The sequence below is a fragment of the Neoarius graeffei genome, chromosome 2 (assembly GCF_027579695.1).
Source record: "Neoarius graeffei isolate fNeoGra1 chromosome 2, fNeoGra1.pri, whole genome shotgun sequence".
NCBI classification, from domain to species: Eukaryota; Metazoa; Chordata; class Actinopteri; order Siluriformes; family Ariidae; genus Neoarius; species Neoarius graeffei.
Window position 1 is genome coordinate 33,154,936 of NC_083570.1, and position 16,676 is coordinate 33,171,611.

Sequence of the window (16,676 nt, forward strand, 5' to 3'; positions counted from 1 at the left end):
GCTAAGTAGACAGGATGGGCCTAGCTATCATCCACCCCCTTTTGGAGTGAGGACTGTTGAAAGGGTTTGATTTGATTGCTATGAACCCATCGGTATGAGAGCGTTTGATTAGGTCGGGGTGTCCTAATGTGATACACGATGGGGAACGGTTTTCCCACGATCGAAAGGTCTCAACCAGGATGGTAGGAACTTCTCTGAGATTCGGGCGTAGTAGGCTTTGTGTCCTACACTCGAATCGAGATTCTTTTGGGCACCTGTAAAGGTTGACTGTAGGTGGCGTTGTAGGTCGCTGACATATTGATGTGTGGTGTATGCAGTGGCGACGCTCATGTCCTCTGGTCTGTATAGAAGATGCAGTGGGAGAACCATTTCTTGCCCAGTCATCATCTCAAAAGGTGTGACTCCAGTGGTGCGATGAGGGGTGGACCTGATGGCTATTAGCACCAAGGGAAGTTTCACATCCCAATCTTTACCATGGTGGGTGACATACTCTTGCAGCATGCTCACAATGGTTTGAATGGCTCACTCAGCTTGACCAGAGAATTGAGGGTAGTGCGCGATATCGAATTTCGCCTCGACGTCTAACATGTTCCACAGCGCAGCCATTACACCAACAGTGAAATGGGTGTCTGTGTCTGAGTCGATGGATAGAGGGAGGTTTTTCAAAGAATTGTGGCCACTAGGGGGAGTCGCGATGTCGGGTGTTTCGACACCGGACTCAGTGTGCAAAGACATGAACTAAAGTTCATCAGAAATTTGATCTCGCATGGCACTTGGTTGATCAGTGTTCGCACTAATCTCATTGCAACGAGTTTGTGCATGTTTAGTGGGATCCAATGACTGTGGGATTTTGATTTGTGTAAAGCTGACTAAGTTTATATTGCAGGGCCTTGTTGGAATTGGGTTGCCTTGTGAGAGCTGTGTGTCAGAGATGGTGGTGAAGACTGTAGCGCACGTGAGAGGTGCGTTTTGTGTGTTTGCCTTCGCCACCAGGGGGAGCCCTACATCCTGACCCTCGCCTGCTGTTTCAGAGGGATTTCCTCCCCCTTTCATGAGATCTACTCGTGGTTCCTGGCCTAGTCATGCCAGTGGGTAGCTTTTGTCATTTTTCTCAGGCTCTTTGGTTTTACTGGTTGAGGAATTTGACTGTTCCTGTAACAGTTTCTTAAATTCAGCCAAGCAGGCCTTTAAAGAGTCCAGTTCTGAGTGGGACTCATCAGGATGGTCTGAGTCACTGTGTTGTTCATTTCTACCTCTACGTTTAGTGTTACGGTCGGAACGCTCCTGCCATCTCTGAGTGGGGATGACGGTCTTGCTGCCAACCGCTTTGTTCCTTATGACCCTTTTTACATGATGGGCGGTTGCCATAGTCACTATGACCTTGCCATCGGTCTCTCCTGGCCTTACCTTGCCGATTCTCCCATTCACCTTGGTGATGGCTCGGCAAGGATCGGGCTGGACTGGGATTTTTCCAGGTGGGTCCCCCTTTTGGTGCTTCACCTCCTTCTAAGGTTAGCGGGGGCTTGTCCTCACCTTGGAGGCTAAGGACTCTGGGTTCATCATCGTTTCCATTTACGGTTTTGACAATGGTCTCCCAGGTCATTTGGGCTAGCTGCCTAGTTTCCTTCATTGAGTAGCAATTTTGCCGACACATCAGTGTGACTTGAGTCCGCACACTTGGGTGGAGATTATGTAAGAAAAGGGATTTGAAGCCCCTATCTTCTTCTAAACCTGGTGCATTGCTACCCTGAAAGTAGGTGGTACGTAGCCGTCTATAATATTCACGAGGTGCCTCAGACCGTTTCTGCCTAATTTGTATTGCACACAATGTCGCAGAGGTTTCATCCGTGTACGGCGCATATTCTTCCCTCATGTAATTGCGAAGTTTCGAATAACTATCGCAAACGTTTGGTGGTAGTGTCTCTAAAAAGGCACGGACGCTACTACTGGAGGTCTTCCAGACCAGTTTAAGCTTTTCTCGTGTTGTGGCTCTCGGTAGATCCATCAGGCATCAGTCAATTTCTCGTAAATAATCATTTACGTTGGTTCTTTTATTATCGGGATCGAATCGCTTGATATCTTTGGCAAGTAGGTCAATTTGCCGTATGCGGAGGGCTTGGTGTGCGTCCTTACGTGACCCCCTTCGCTTTCCTGAGTGCTAACTATCTGAGCTACTCTGGAATTGCTCCCGTTCCGCACGAGAGTCGTAGTCTGATTCAGCCGAAGGTGGATCAGGGAAGCTGTAGTGCACTGACCTAGGTGTGCTACGGGCCTGGGCTCGGGATGAGCGCAGGGTGACTCCACCCTGGCTAGACGATGACGGAGTCATGTAGCGAGTTGATGGAGGTTGGTGGGGCGCCTGGTGCTCGACCAGGTAATCCTCGGTGTCCAGTTCGGACACCTCTTCCCGCTCTAAACTTTGACACATAGTTGGGGGTCTCTCGCACCCCTCGCGCACTTCTTTAGGGTTCTGCTCCTTGGCAGCCCTTCCGGCGCCTTTCTCGGCTTTCTCTAGCCTTTCGGCACACTCATCGAGGGAGTCCTTCAAGAGGCTACGCTCCCTAGATAAATCATTGACCTCAGCTGTCAGCTCGGCGTTGCTGGTCAGCCTGTCAACCTCTTCGCGCAGGGATCTGATCTCTTGATCAGCATCCTGGAAGTGTAACAAGAATAGTTTACCTAGTGCATCTTGGACACTGATTGTTGTTCTCTTTGGATCTCTCATTTGTGTTATTGAGTTGATTATGCCAGCTTGGCAATCATGCCTACTCATGCCCCTAATGGTTGCCCTATTGGAGTCAGGGCAGTGAATGAGGTCTGTGATGACCTCAAAAAGGGACACGTCTTGCTCGTTGTCTTCAGTCTCTGAGACACGAGGGGATGCCATTTTATTTAGATTGGGTATTGGGTAATCAACCAATCAATGAGTTAATTATTAATCAATTAGGATTAATTAATATTAACTATGTAATTAATTAATTAATTAATTAATTAACAAGGTTTAATTGTTTGGAGATGTTCTCCTATCCTAAGTTATCAATAGGTTGTTAGAATTTGTGATATGGTTATCACACTCCTGTTAACCGTTTTAACACACCTAGGGATATGCCTTAGCAGTACTGAATCTGCTGTTACAATACTCAAGAAGTCGACAAACCAATCGCCTCACACGGGGCACCAATTATGTGGGTGTAATTAATGATTTTGTGTATTCAAGATTGGATAAGTGATCAATCTTTAATAATTACATGAAATCAGTCTCATTAAATTTGAAGGTTAATAATTAAAAAGGAATCAATCCTATTGAATCGTTTGAAGTGAATCATTCAATGAATCATTCAATGAATCATTTACTGAATCAGTGAATCATTTAGTGAATCATACCATTGATCCTGGTTAAATTACCAAACAGCTAAATTATGGTATGTCATTATTGATCACTTACCATATTACATAAAATTGTCTACACCTTTGAATTCTTTGCGATTGGGCCACTTCATCGAAACAGCAGATGAATACACACACAGCTTTGATAATAAATGAATTTATTATACAAAGATCAAAAATGGATAATCAGTTGGAATATATACAGTGAGGTGTGTGTGTGTGTATATGAATATGTGTGTGTGTGTGTGTGTGTGTGTGTGTGTGTGTGTGTGTGAAAGAGAGGGAGAGAGAGAGACAACTTGGGTCTCTCTTGAGAGGGTTGGCTCTTAAGGCCCAAGGACCACCTGGTGGAGTTAAACAAAGAAAGGTGTGTTAGGTCTAGCTTGTTGCTATGTGGGACACAGGAATTTTGTTATCTGCAATCTTGGTATGTGTGTGCGTGGGGGAAGTGAAGCTTGGAATGTGTCCGTGCCAGGACGAGCCAGGGTGTGGAATGTTTATCAGATAGGTTGATATATATATCAGGCCTGGTCAGGCCTGCTGGGCACGTGTTTTCTAAGTAACAAAGAATTCCACACTCATAACATTATCAAACTCACTGAAATCTTAATAAGGTCAAAATGTGTGTTAAGGAGATCGAGGATATTAGTAAAAGAATAAGAGAGAGAGAGACATGCACAAACTTATGGATTAACCAATTTTAAATCAACAAACAAATGATAGAGAACCGAAATTCAGTGTATACACTTCATTTAACTTCATATAACTTCACATTAAGTGAATAACTAATTCCTAAGACTTAAACTTCTGCCCAATGCCTTCTTACTGCAAAGGAAGTTCGTCTTCTGTCTGAAGTTGGAAGCTCGAGGAAGTTGCGTGCGCTTCCTGAGGTCGGAAGTCTTCGGTGAGGGAGAGAGAGATTGCTTTGAAGATCTTCGTGGATGATGACGAAAGTCTTTTCAGCAGTGCCGCGCGCACGGATTTAAGAAGAGAAAAGGGGGGCCAGCCACTTTTCTAAGCAAAAATAAAATTGCTTTCACTTGCCATTGCGTACGCTTTTAAAAGAAAATAATACTTGCAAAAACCGGTTTAATAACTCGCTTGAGTTGATGATCGCGTGTTTCCGATATCTACTTTGATCAGGAGCAGATTAAAGAAGGAAATGCGCTGTTTAGACATCTGATGGTGAGTGTCTCTTCTTAGGTCTGTTCCACTCGGGATCAGACTTAGAGACAAAGGAAAATGAAGTTTTCCAAGTCTCTTATGTGAAACCTGAGGAATGATGTACGTGATCCCGCCCAGGCGTGACGTAGTCAATGCGGAAGTTGGCTGGGAGTTGTAGTTCTTAGACACAAGATGGCGCATGATACCTACAACACTAACATTTTAAAGCCCAGCTGCAGGGGCCTGTGACATCAGAGAGCTAAGGTACGCTGATTGGTCATGATTACATTCATCATTCATTCCTGAAAATATTATATCATGAAAACCACAATTATGGCTGTCTTGAATATCTGAGCTATTTTTTATGTTTTCACATACAATTTATTCACATAATATATTACTGCACAATCAAGCTTTTGTCTGCATTTTATGCATATTTTAATGTATTTTTATAATAATTTTTATTGTTTACATCTTTATTCCATTATTTAAAACATTTAAAAACAATTTATTGAATTTATACTGTGATAAGTGTGTGTGAGTATATACAGTGTCTTGCAAAAGTATTCATCCCCCTTGGTGTTTGTCCTGTTTTGTTGTATTACAAGCTGGAAATAAAATTTATTTTTGGGGGGTTAGCACCATTTGATTTACACAACATGTCTACCACTTTAAAGGTGCAAATTTTGTTTTATTGTGACACAAACAATAATTAAGATGAACTAGATAGAACTTGACGCCAACGGCGTCGATGGGGATGCCTCCGCCCGGTAGACTACACGCCTTATTAAGTTGTGATTTGGGGATGGACATTTGACCTCACAGTAATCTTGACCTGGGGAAATTACTTGAATTAGCCTTGGAGATACTGTGTTCACAAGGTTTTCAGACAGACATTTGACCTCACAGTGACATTGACCTTAGAGCTTTTGACCTCAAAATCTAATCAGTTTATCTTTGTCCCCAAATGCACAAATGGTGAAAGTTTGGTGAAATTCCTTTCATTTGCCTTGGAGATATTGTGTTCACAAGGTTTTCGGACAGACATTTGACCTCACAGTGACCTTGACTTTAGACCTTTTGATCTCAAAATCTAATCAATTCATGTTTGTCCCAAAGCGCACAAATGGTGAAAGTTTGGTGAAATTCCTTTCATTAGCCTTTGAGATATCGCATTCACAAGGTTTCGGGATGCACGCACGCACGCATGCATGGACAGACGCACGGACAGATGGACAACCCAAAAACATAATGCCTCTTGCACCCTATGGTGGCGGAGGCATAAAAAACAGAAATCTGGACTGTGTATAGAGATCTTGCACGTGACTTCACATCCGCTCCAGATTGTAAGCAGTCGCCATTTTGTCGGTCAAACACCATATTTCCGCCGTCTTTCCAACACTGACTTTGTTTTTTTTTTTCGCCAAATCTTCAAATATTACCGTGCCACAATGCCGGAGAGTTGTATGGCATATAAATGCCACAACAGGAGAGGTCAGAAATCAGGAAGAAAGTTTCATAGGCTGCCACGGGACCCTGACAGACGTGGAAAGTGGATTGCTGCTATCGGCCGGGCTGATGCAAACAACAAGAACAAGGCATGGGAACCGACTGGAAAGAACGATCACTGGCGCCTGTGCAGTGACCATTTCATCTCAGGTTTGCCATGTATTTATTTCAGTATATCCATGTGGTTATTTGCAACATAAGTTTATGACTTGCTCTAATAAAAAATTCCAGGAAGTGGGAACCTGAGAAAAGGCTTGGGGCGGGGGGTGGATTGGGTCTTTAGTGGTGTGACAATCAATGTAGTCTCTAGATATAAAATTATTTTACACTTTTAGGGGTCACATGTAGAGAGAGATAACTTCATAAGTATCAAATCATAAATTCCTCATGCTCAATTGCCACTAGTCAGTATATTTCTGTCTTTCAGGGAAGAAGAGCAATAACCCGACCTCTCCAGATTATGTACCGTCCATTTTTGCTCACACTTCCTCTCCACTGAAGAGAAAACGAAAGAGAGAAATGGAAACGTACACAAGACGTGAGCGATCAAAGAAGCAACGTCGTGATCAGTGCGCAAAGACACTGGCTACCAGAGCTCTCCTTAAGTTGTCTGAGCAATTTATTTCTACAACACTGGCACCAGTTTCTGTGAATGTGATGGGGGATGACCAGGATAATCCTGCAACAATGACAGCAGATGAGTGTCAAAACACGGAGTGCATTGAGCTCAAACAGTCGTTTGAACAATTATCTTCATCATTTGATAAACTCAAAGTTCACTCAGAAATGCTTGAAACTGACTGTCAGGCACTTAGAAATGAAAATTCAGTCCTCAAAGGTAAAATTAAATATCTCTCTCTACTTGAAGCCGACTTCGAGGATGATGATGACAAGGTGAAGACGTTAACCGGGGTTCAGTCCTTTACAGCATTGATGACCTTGTTCTACATTATTCAGGATCATTTAAAGGCAAATTCCACCCTGTCACCATTTAAGCAATTTATATTGACTCTTTTATGGCTGTGATTAAACTTATCATTTACATTCTTAGCTTACTACTTTGGTGTACATATTACGACTGTGTTTTGGATCTTTCACCACTGTATCAATGTAATGTACACAAGATTAGTACCATCTTTAGTTTTCTGGCCAGATAGGGAGGAACTTAGATTAACATTGCCGTACGTTTTTCGGAGAAGTAAATTTAACAAGTGTACATGTATAATAGATTGTTTTGAAATTTTCACAGAAAAACCTCGTAGCCTCCTAGCCAGTGCACAGTCATATTCATCTTATAAATCTCATCAAACTATAAAATATTTAATAGGCATAACACCACAAGGTGTAATTTCCTTTATATCAAATGGATGGGGTGGGAGAACTAGTGACAAACATATTACAGAAAATTCAGGATTCTTAAACAAACTTGAGCCAGGTGATCTGATCTTAGCTGACAGGGGCTTTGATGTTGGGGACACGATTGGATTGTATCAAGCTAAATTGAAAATCCCTGCATTTACGCGAGGCAAAAAACAGCTAGACCCTCTTGACATTGAAAACACCAGAGGACTAGCTGCTGTCAGAATAAATGTTGAAAGGGTGATAGGAACTGTTAGACAGAAATTTACAATCCTTCAAAGCACCCTTCCTACACAACTTCTAGATGTTGAACCAGGTTATGATGTAACAAATCTTGATAAAATTGTACAAGTTTGTTGTGCACTTACAAATGTCTCAGAGTCTGTGGTTCCATTTGAGTGACATGTATCATGATGGTTTCTTTGCATGTGTTTGACAGTATTGTATGCTGTGATCATAAATGATGATAAACATGTGATCAGTGCCTTTTGGTTATAGTAAATGTCAGGTTACAAATTCAAATCACATAATGTGTTTGTGAATTGTTATTGTTGACAACTGGTTATTATGTAGTCAAATGTGATGACTTAATCTTACAACCTTTGTTCTTTGTTGATTGTCAATTTCACATTATATCTACTTGTAATCCATTAATTGGAATTAATACATTAATGATGGGCGGCACGGTGGTGTAGTAGTTAGCGCTGTTGCCTCACAGCAAGAAGGTCTGGGTTCGAGCCCCGTGGCCGGCGAGGGCCTTTCTGTGCGGAGTTTGCATGTTCTCCCTGTGTCCGCGTGGGTTTCCTCTGGGTGCTCCGTTTTCCCCCACAGTCCAAAGACATGCAGGTTAGGTTTCCTCTGGGTGCTCCGTTTTCCCCCACAGTCCAAAGACATGCAGGTTAGGTTAACTGGTGACTCTAAATTGACCGTAGGTGTGAGTGTGAATGGTTGTCTGTGTCTATGTGTCAGTCCTGTGATGACCTGGCGACTTGTCCAGGGTGTACCCCGCCTTTCGCCCGTAGTCAGCTGGGATAGGCTCCAGCTTGCCTGCGACCCTGTAGAAGGATAAAGCGGCTAGAGATAATGAGATGAGATGAGACATTAATGACGGTTAGTAACTTTCAACTTTAATTTCACAGAAAACATATGCACAAGACACTTGCAAATATTTAAGGTACTTCAAAAATTACACACAACTATCGCAACACACAAATGCAAATTTGTATAATACTAGTAGTTGACATGTAGCAAAATGATTATACAAGATCTCGCAAATCAAGGCATGCCACTAATAGTAATGTAAAAAAAAAGTATCAATATTATAACAGTTTAACAGCATTACAAAACAAATGCAACAAGAGTAGAGTAGAGTGGGGGAAAAAGCCCCCCCTTAAGGAAAATTCAGTTTTTCTCCAAGTTGAAATGAACCATGTGTTTAGTTTTAGGCCATGTACACACGTAGCCGGGTATTTTTAAAACCGAACATTTTCCCCCCCTCCGTTTATAAAAATGTTTTATCCACACCACCTCGTCTTCGAAAAAAATCCCTTCCACACATAACCGAACATCTGCATTTTCAATCACATTCATAAGCATTCCAAACCTGTAGATGGCATTATTTCCCCAAATCCTACCCCCTAATCACATCAGAATAGCCCTCTGTTGGCGTCACTTCCGCCTAAACATAAAACATGGTGCCAAGCTCGTTCGTCTGGACAGACTTGGAGACAGAATTGCTTCTAAACACAATTTTGGAGTATAAACTTCAAAAGATGCAAGAAAACGTTGATTGGGAATCTTGTCAGTAGTTGGGCTTCTAAAATTAAACATGTAAATAGCACCTGCACAATAATTAACGCTTTCAAGGCACTACTCCAATCCATTACTCTTTGTCCATGCTTAATCTGGCTTCTGCAGTAAACAAAGGTCGCACGTTTGACGTCAGGGCAGATTTGTTGTCATTTTTTTGGCGCAGATTGTGACGTTCTAAAATGCAAAACTCCGGTTATCTCTGTCTACATGAAAAGGCATACACGGAGTTTTCAAAAATCTTCACTTTGCCCAGAGTTTTTTTAAATATTCGGTTTTTATGTGTTTTCATGTGGATGACAGGCCAAAATGTAGAAAAATATCTTCGATTTAGCAGATACCCGGCTGCGTGTGGACGGGGTCTGAATCATAGTTTTTGACAACAGTGACATGAACAATAATGCCACCTAAAGTTTGCCTAAAGTTAATACTTATTATTTTTTTTTAACAAAAACAAACATTGTGCCCAGTGGGGTAAAAGGCCCCCTGAGGTAGGGCAATAGGCCCCCTCACTCAAAAAAAGCTGTTTGGATAGCAAAAGTGTTTACTTAAGCCTATAATGTGAAAGAAACAAGAAAATATCCCTGAATTAATGAATAGATGCATTATTTTATTATATTTCGAATTTTAATTTCAATTTTTTTTATTTCAATTATTTTTAATATTAAGTTCAAATTACTTGCTTTACTCAACCAGGTAAGCGAGATGTTATTAAAAACTATGTATCTGCTATTCAGAAATGTATGAAATACAGTAATTATGATAAAAGGAAATGATGTTCCCTGGGGGCCATTTACCCCGCCATTAAGGGGGCGTTTTACCCCACAGACTACACTTTTACAAAAAAGGGTCTTACTTTCAAAATGTGATTCAACTTTTTATACCTAATGTATTTTTTTTAATGTACTGACTTGCCTACTCATACCACATTCACAGCTGTGTATGTGGTATGAGTAGGCAAGTCAGTACATTAAAAAAAATACATTAGGTATAAAAAGTTGAATCACATTTTGAAAGTAAGACCCTTTTTTGTGACCCCTTTTAAGACCCTTTTTTGTGACCCCTTTAAAGCGAACCGAACTGAGACCACCTCAGGAGGTGGTCTCAGTACGGTTCGCTAAAAATCAACGGTACAGTTCGCCTAATCTGTGCATTGTGAACAAAAAGCGCACCGGGTTCACTTCGCCTTTTTCACTGTAGTTTAACCTTCTTTGCTTGCCGTAGTTGGTCACGTGACTGTAGCAGGGAAACTCAACTTCCTTTTGGAACTTACCACAGCCACTGGAATAAATTTATTTTCCTTAATCCGCACTATTTTGATCAAAGAATACAGCAGGGCAAGCATGGCAGCAGACATTTTGATTCAAGAGAAAATTACCCAGAATTCCGTGCACTGGGGGTCTGAGGGCTCTAGAGGACCTGGTGTGAACAGAAAGAGGACTGAGGCCCCATCAAAGCTTAACTGGACCAGAAAGAGAACCCAGTCCTCTTTGTAATAAATTCACAGTGTGAACACAAAAAGAACTGAGTTCTTTTTCTGTTGGTCCACTTTTTGGTCCACTTAAAGAGGACTGAGTCTGGTTCCTTTAAAGGGGACCAGGTGTGAAAACACCCTTAGACATATATCTAATTATCTGTTCATTAGAAAAATGAGCCGTGTAGTCCGTTGGTTGAAATTTATCCATTTTGTACACGAGTGCAGCAGTATTCAGTGGTGTTTTTTACCGACAAAATGGCAGCTGTGTACTTTCCGGTCATGTGACTGCAAGATCTCTATAGGTATTTACCCCCTTTCATATGAAACTCCTAAATAAGAGCTGGTCCAACCAATTAACTTCATAAGTCACAGTTGATTATTCTGGACTCTACTTTCTCTTTTGACTCACACATTAAAAGTATCACTAAAACAGCTTTTTTTCACCTGAAAAGTCTCTCCAAACTCCGTCCCTCCTTGACTTCATCTGCAGCTGAAACGCTTATACATGCTTTTGTCACCTCAAGACTGGACTACTGTAATGCCCTGCTCGATGGCATCCCAGCCAAGCGACTAAATAGGCTACAATATGTCCAAAATGTAGCTCCTAGGGTACTCACTCACACCAGGCCCTGGGATCATATCACTCCTATTCATATATATATATATATATATATATATATATATATATATATATATATATATATATTCACTCCTATATATAACCTGCACTGGCTCCCAGTTAAATACCGCATTCAGTACAAAATTATCTTACTTGTTTACAAATCCCTACATAACCTGGCCCCTCCCTATTTATCAAATCTCCTAACTCCATATCAGTTACCTTTAAATCTTCGCTCCACAGATGCCCACCTATTAGCAGTCCCTTACTCTCGGCTCTGCTCTATGGGTGACAGGGCTTTCAGTGTAAATGGCCCTAAGCTGTGGAATGCCCTGCCACTAGCGTTGCGCCAATGCTCAACACTGTCCTCTTTCAAAAAACAGTTAAAAACACATCTCTTTAGCTTGGCCTTTTCTCTTTGATTTTTAATAATGTTGTTATTATTATTGATTTCTTATTATTTTATTATTGTGTTATTTTATTGTTTTGCTTTTATTGTTTGTTTTTTACTGTTCAGTGTCCTTGGGTACCTTGAAAGCCGCTTATAAATAAAATGTATTATTATTATTATTATTATTATTATTATTAATATTATTAAGAGCCACCTGTGTGCAAAGTGTCACATGATCGGTCACATGATGACTGCATAAATCAGCCTGTTTTGGAAGGACGCTGACTCTGCAACACTACTAAGCAAGCAACATGAAAACCAAGGAACACTCCAAACAGCACAGAGACAAAGCTGTGAAGAAGTATGGATCAGAGTTGGGTGATGAGAATAAGGTGACCCATGGAATTATAACTGGCATTACCATTCATGAAGATCTGGAGGAAATAAAGCAAAACATTCAAGGAGGTGAGGTGAGAAGATTGAAGAGATTGTTGAGAACAGTGAATAGTGAGAGAGAGGAAAGTCTGTCAGTGCTACTAGAGTTTCAGGACTTGATACTCCTGGATAAAGTAAAGATAGGCTGTATGAGTTTCCCAGTCAGGCTTTACTGTATGTTCCTCCTCTGCTACTGTGTTACAAATGCCAGAGGTATGGGCACATAGTGATGACCTGCATAGGAAAGCAAAGGTGTCCAAAATGCAGAGATGAACATAGATTTGAAGATTGTGAAGGAGATGTACAGGCTAAATGTTGTAATTGTGGTGGCCAGCACAGTGTGACATATTGGGGTTGTGAAGTTAGGAAAACAGCAGTGAGGATTCAGCAAGTGAAAATGGCTAACAACATCAGTTATGCTGAAGCAGTGAAGAGAGTGCAAGGACAGAAGGCAACAGATAAAAGTTCAAGATCAGGAGGAGGTCAAAGACAGGAAGCTAATAGACCTTCAGAACTGGACATGGATAAGCTAATTTTGTTTATTGCCTATGTTATCAACTGCACAGATCAAGTTAAACACAAAAGAAAGAAAATTAAGATAATCATGAAGGGAGCTGAAAAATTATTGGATATGAAAGATCTTTCCTGGGAACAAATCACCAGAAGGCTTGAGGCAGATGGGAAACCAGCAGCCTGTGCAGAGAAGACTGGACTATCATTCTTCAGTGGAATGCAAGGAGTTTAATAGCAAATGGTCAGGAATTTAAAGGCTTTATTAACAGTTTCAGAAATAAACCAGAGATTATATGTATTCAGGAAACTTGGCTTAAACCAGAATTAGATTTTATAATTAAAGGATATAAGAGTATACGTAGAGATTGAGTGGAGGGAAATGGAGGTGGCTGTATAATGTTTGTACATCAAGAAATGCAATATATAATTTTGAAGAAAGGTAAACATTTAGAGGTAATACCAATTAAAGTTTGGACAAAAGATGATATTATTAAAAGTACTTAATTTTTACAACCCTTGTAAGAAGCTTTCATTGGAGTCACTAGAGGAACTATCTGTAAACCTAGATGAAAAAAGTATATGTTGTGGAGATTTTAATGCACATAGTATGTTATGGGATGGTTATAATGATGAGAATGGAGAGGTGATTGAAGAGCTAATGGATATCAAAAGCCTAGTATGCCTCAATGATGGAAATGACACAAGAATAGATGTAAGAAGTGGTACAGAATCTGCCATAGAGCTTACCTTAGTATCTGAATGTATGGCAGGTATTTGCACTTGGGAAATTATAAAAGAAACAACATTAGGAAGTGACAGTTATCCTATAATAATTGGGATAGGCATGAATCTAGAAGAATATAGTACTGGAGGATTAGATAAATGGGTTTTCAACAGTGTTGACTGGGAAAAATTCAAACAGATTAGTGATAAAGAAATGCAAAAAGTGGATCAGGATGTTGATGAATTAAACCTGTCTGTCTGTGAAGCCATTCTAGTGGCCACAAAACAAACAATTCAAAGGAAGAGAGCTAAGCATAAAAAGAAAATTGTGCCATGGTGGACAAAATATGAAAGTGCTATAAAATCTCAAAATAAAGCTTTTAGAAAGCTTTTAAAAAGAAATCTTCCAGAATCTTATTGAATTAGGTTGCAAGCTAATGTAATGAAAACAATTAAAAGTGCAAAGAAGGTTTTTTGGAAGACATTTTGTAATTTGGTAGGAAGAGAAACAGAAATTGCTAAAATATGGGAAATGATAAAAAGAATGAATAGGATTAAAAGAGAGTATGGATATCCAATCTTAATTGACAACAGAACTTCAGCTGTGACAGATGAGAAAATGGAGATGTTTTGTAAAAGTTCATAGCTCCAATAATATTAGTGAAGAGAAGCAAAGAGGAATGGATGCTACAGTGACCAAGAATGAGGAACTATTACAGCAAGATGAAGACAGCAGTGATTTAACAAGTGTACCATTCACAAAGGCAGAATTGAATCGTGCACTCAGAAAAACTAAGAAATCATCACTAGGGAAATATGTTACATCATGATTAATCATCTTAGTGAAACATCAAAGTACATTTTACAGGAATTGTATAATAAAGTTTGGGAAAAAGGGAAATTATCACAAAGCTGGAAAGAAGCTGTCATAGTCCCAATACGTAAGCCAGGAAAAGATTGCACAAACCCAAGGAACTATTGGCCTATTGCATTAACTTCCAATATATGCAAAATTATAGAGAGAATGGTAAATGAAAGATTAACAAATTATGTAGAAAATAAAGGATGTTTATCAAAGTATCAAATGGATTCAGAAGAGGCAGAAACACTATGGACCCAGTTATATGTTTAGAACACGAAGTTAGGAAAGGACAGATTAATAGGAAAAGTGTGGTAGCCATTTTTTTCCACATAGAGAAGGCTTATGATATGATGTGGAGGGAAGGATTATTAATTAAACTAAGTAAATTAAGGATTAAAGGACCAATGTATCGACAGGTAAAATACTTTTTGTATGGAAGATCAATTCAAGTAAGAGTAGGAAGATGCTACTCAGGAAATTATACTGCTGAAAATGAAATGCCTCAAGGAAGTATAGTGAGTCCTTTGTTATTTTCTATTATGATAAATTATGTTTTTTGAGGTTAGAGAAAGGAATGGGATTCTCTCTTTTTTGGATGATGGAGCAATTTGGAAGAGGGGTAAAAATCTGGAATTTATTGTAAAGAAACTACAAGAAGCTATTGCTAAAATAGAAGAATGGTCATTTAAGTGTGAATTTAAGATTTCAGTTGATAAAACAAAGATAATGTTCTTTACAAGGAAAAGAGTTGCCAATAACTTAAAATTGTAATTATATAATGAAGAACTGGAAAAAGTGAAACAATTTAAGTTTTGGGGTGGCACGGTGGTGTAGTGGTTAGTGCTGTCGCCTCACAGCAAGAAGGTCCGGGTTCGAGCCCCATGGCCGGCGAGGCCCTTTCTGTGCGGAGTTTGCATGTTCTCCCCGTGTCTGCGTGGGTTTCCTCCAGGTGCTCCGGTTTCCCCCACAGTCCAAAGACATGCAGGTTAGGTTAACTGGTGACTCTAAATTGACCGTAGGTGTGAATGTGAATGGTTGTCTGTGTCTATGTGTCAGCCCTGTGATGACCTGGCGACTTGTCCAGGGTGTACCCCGCCTTTCGCCCGTAGTCAGCTGGGATAGGCTCCAGCTTGCCTGCGACCCTGTAGAACAGGATAAAGCTGCTACAGATAATGAGATTATATATATATATATATATATATATATATATATATTTTTTTTTTTCTGCAACAGACAGACCATTCTTTTGTTACACATTTGTTTTGCTTTCCTGCTCGATTGAATGCAATGCTACTGTCATGTTTGTCACACATATTCTTACCTCATCCCCAGTTTTAATCCTGTGTGTATTTTTGTCAAGTGCAAGTATGGTTGTAAACTGAAACACTGTGCTTAAATTTATGTTGTTGTAATGTTGTATTTAAATTTTCCCCGCTTTTCATTGCAACAGGTACACATTGTTTGCATTGTATTGCATGGTATTGCATTGCAGCCAATGAGTTCAAAGAGGTTGGCCAGACAGACCTACACAAAGGAATGGAAGAGGGCGCGGCGAGAGGTGTTGAATGTGCGAGCACTGGTGCGTGCCCAGCTGGATGCAGGAGATGCAGCAAGCAGGGAAGAGCAGGCTGCGTGAGATGTAGCAAGGACAGGCCAGGCTCTGCAAGAAGCAGAGCAACAACATCATGGACCTCAACACATGCCAGAGATACAACCGGCGGAGATTGAAGAACAGCCTGAGTTCATGGCAGAGCCAACAAGTTCAGTCAGCAGCTTGGAGCAGGACAGCAGCAGTCCCTCAACCCATGTCAGTCCAGCACCCAGCCGTCGGACATTAGAAGAGTCGTACATTGAGGAACAAACATCATCCGACCCAGTTGAGGGTACATTTGCTTTGAATTTTATATTTACTATCTGATTACAAGTTCTTAACCAAGAAAGCAAACACTAACAATTTTCTTTTCAAAAATTCAGGAATGACCCATGGCGAAGAGGAGGGGGCTTCAGGCATGGCTGCCGTAATAAGGCGTAAGTACTTCATACACACTTGTTGATGTTCACACAGGAAAAGTGTATTGGGTATAAAACTAAAATGAATTTCATCTCAATTCTACCTGTAGTCCTGGAGGAACAAAAGAGGCTCCTATTGAGGACGACGGATGACACAAAAAGAAGTAAGTACTATATACACACTTTCACATATGACAAGTATATTATGTTCAAAAACTAAAATGAATTCTATCACAAATGTACCTAGCCATGGAAGAGCACATGGGGCGAATGACTAGGAGAATGGAGGCTATGGAGAGGAGGATGGAGGCTATGGAAAGGAGGATGGTATGGAGAGGAGGTCAGAGACATTGGAGGCTGCCGTGGTCTCGAACCTGTCTCAGCCTCCTCTGCAGGAAGATGTGCTGTTGGGCCTATG

General features: G+C 40.5%; 1 protein-coding gene across 1 annotated transcript; it reads left to right on the forward strand.

Annotated features, from left to right (window-relative positions):
- Positions 1-5,677: 5,677 nt before the first annotated feature.
- On the forward strand, positions 5,678-7,828 carry LOC132872519 (uncharacterized). Its single transcript, XM_060907417.1, has 2 exons — positions 5,678-6,210; positions 6,488-7,828. Exons 1-2 carry the CDS (start codon positions 5,763-5,765, stop codon positions 7,084-7,086), a joined length of 1,047 nt encoding a protein of 348 aa, XP_060763400.1. The 5' UTR covers positions 5,678-5,762; the 3' UTR covers positions 7,087-7,828.
- Positions 7,829-16,676: the final 8,848 nt, after the last annotated feature.

Excerpts from the sequence above, each read along its gene's own strand:
- LOC132872519 (XM_060907417.1), top strand. The coding sequence starts at position 5,763 with ATGGACAGACGCACGGACAGATGGACAACCCAAAAACATAATGCCTCT. Across the intron at positions 6,211-6,487 it reads CAGTGACCATTTCATCTCAG|GGAAGAAGAGCAATAACCCG; the intron begins GTTTGCCATGTA and ends TCTGTCTTTCAG.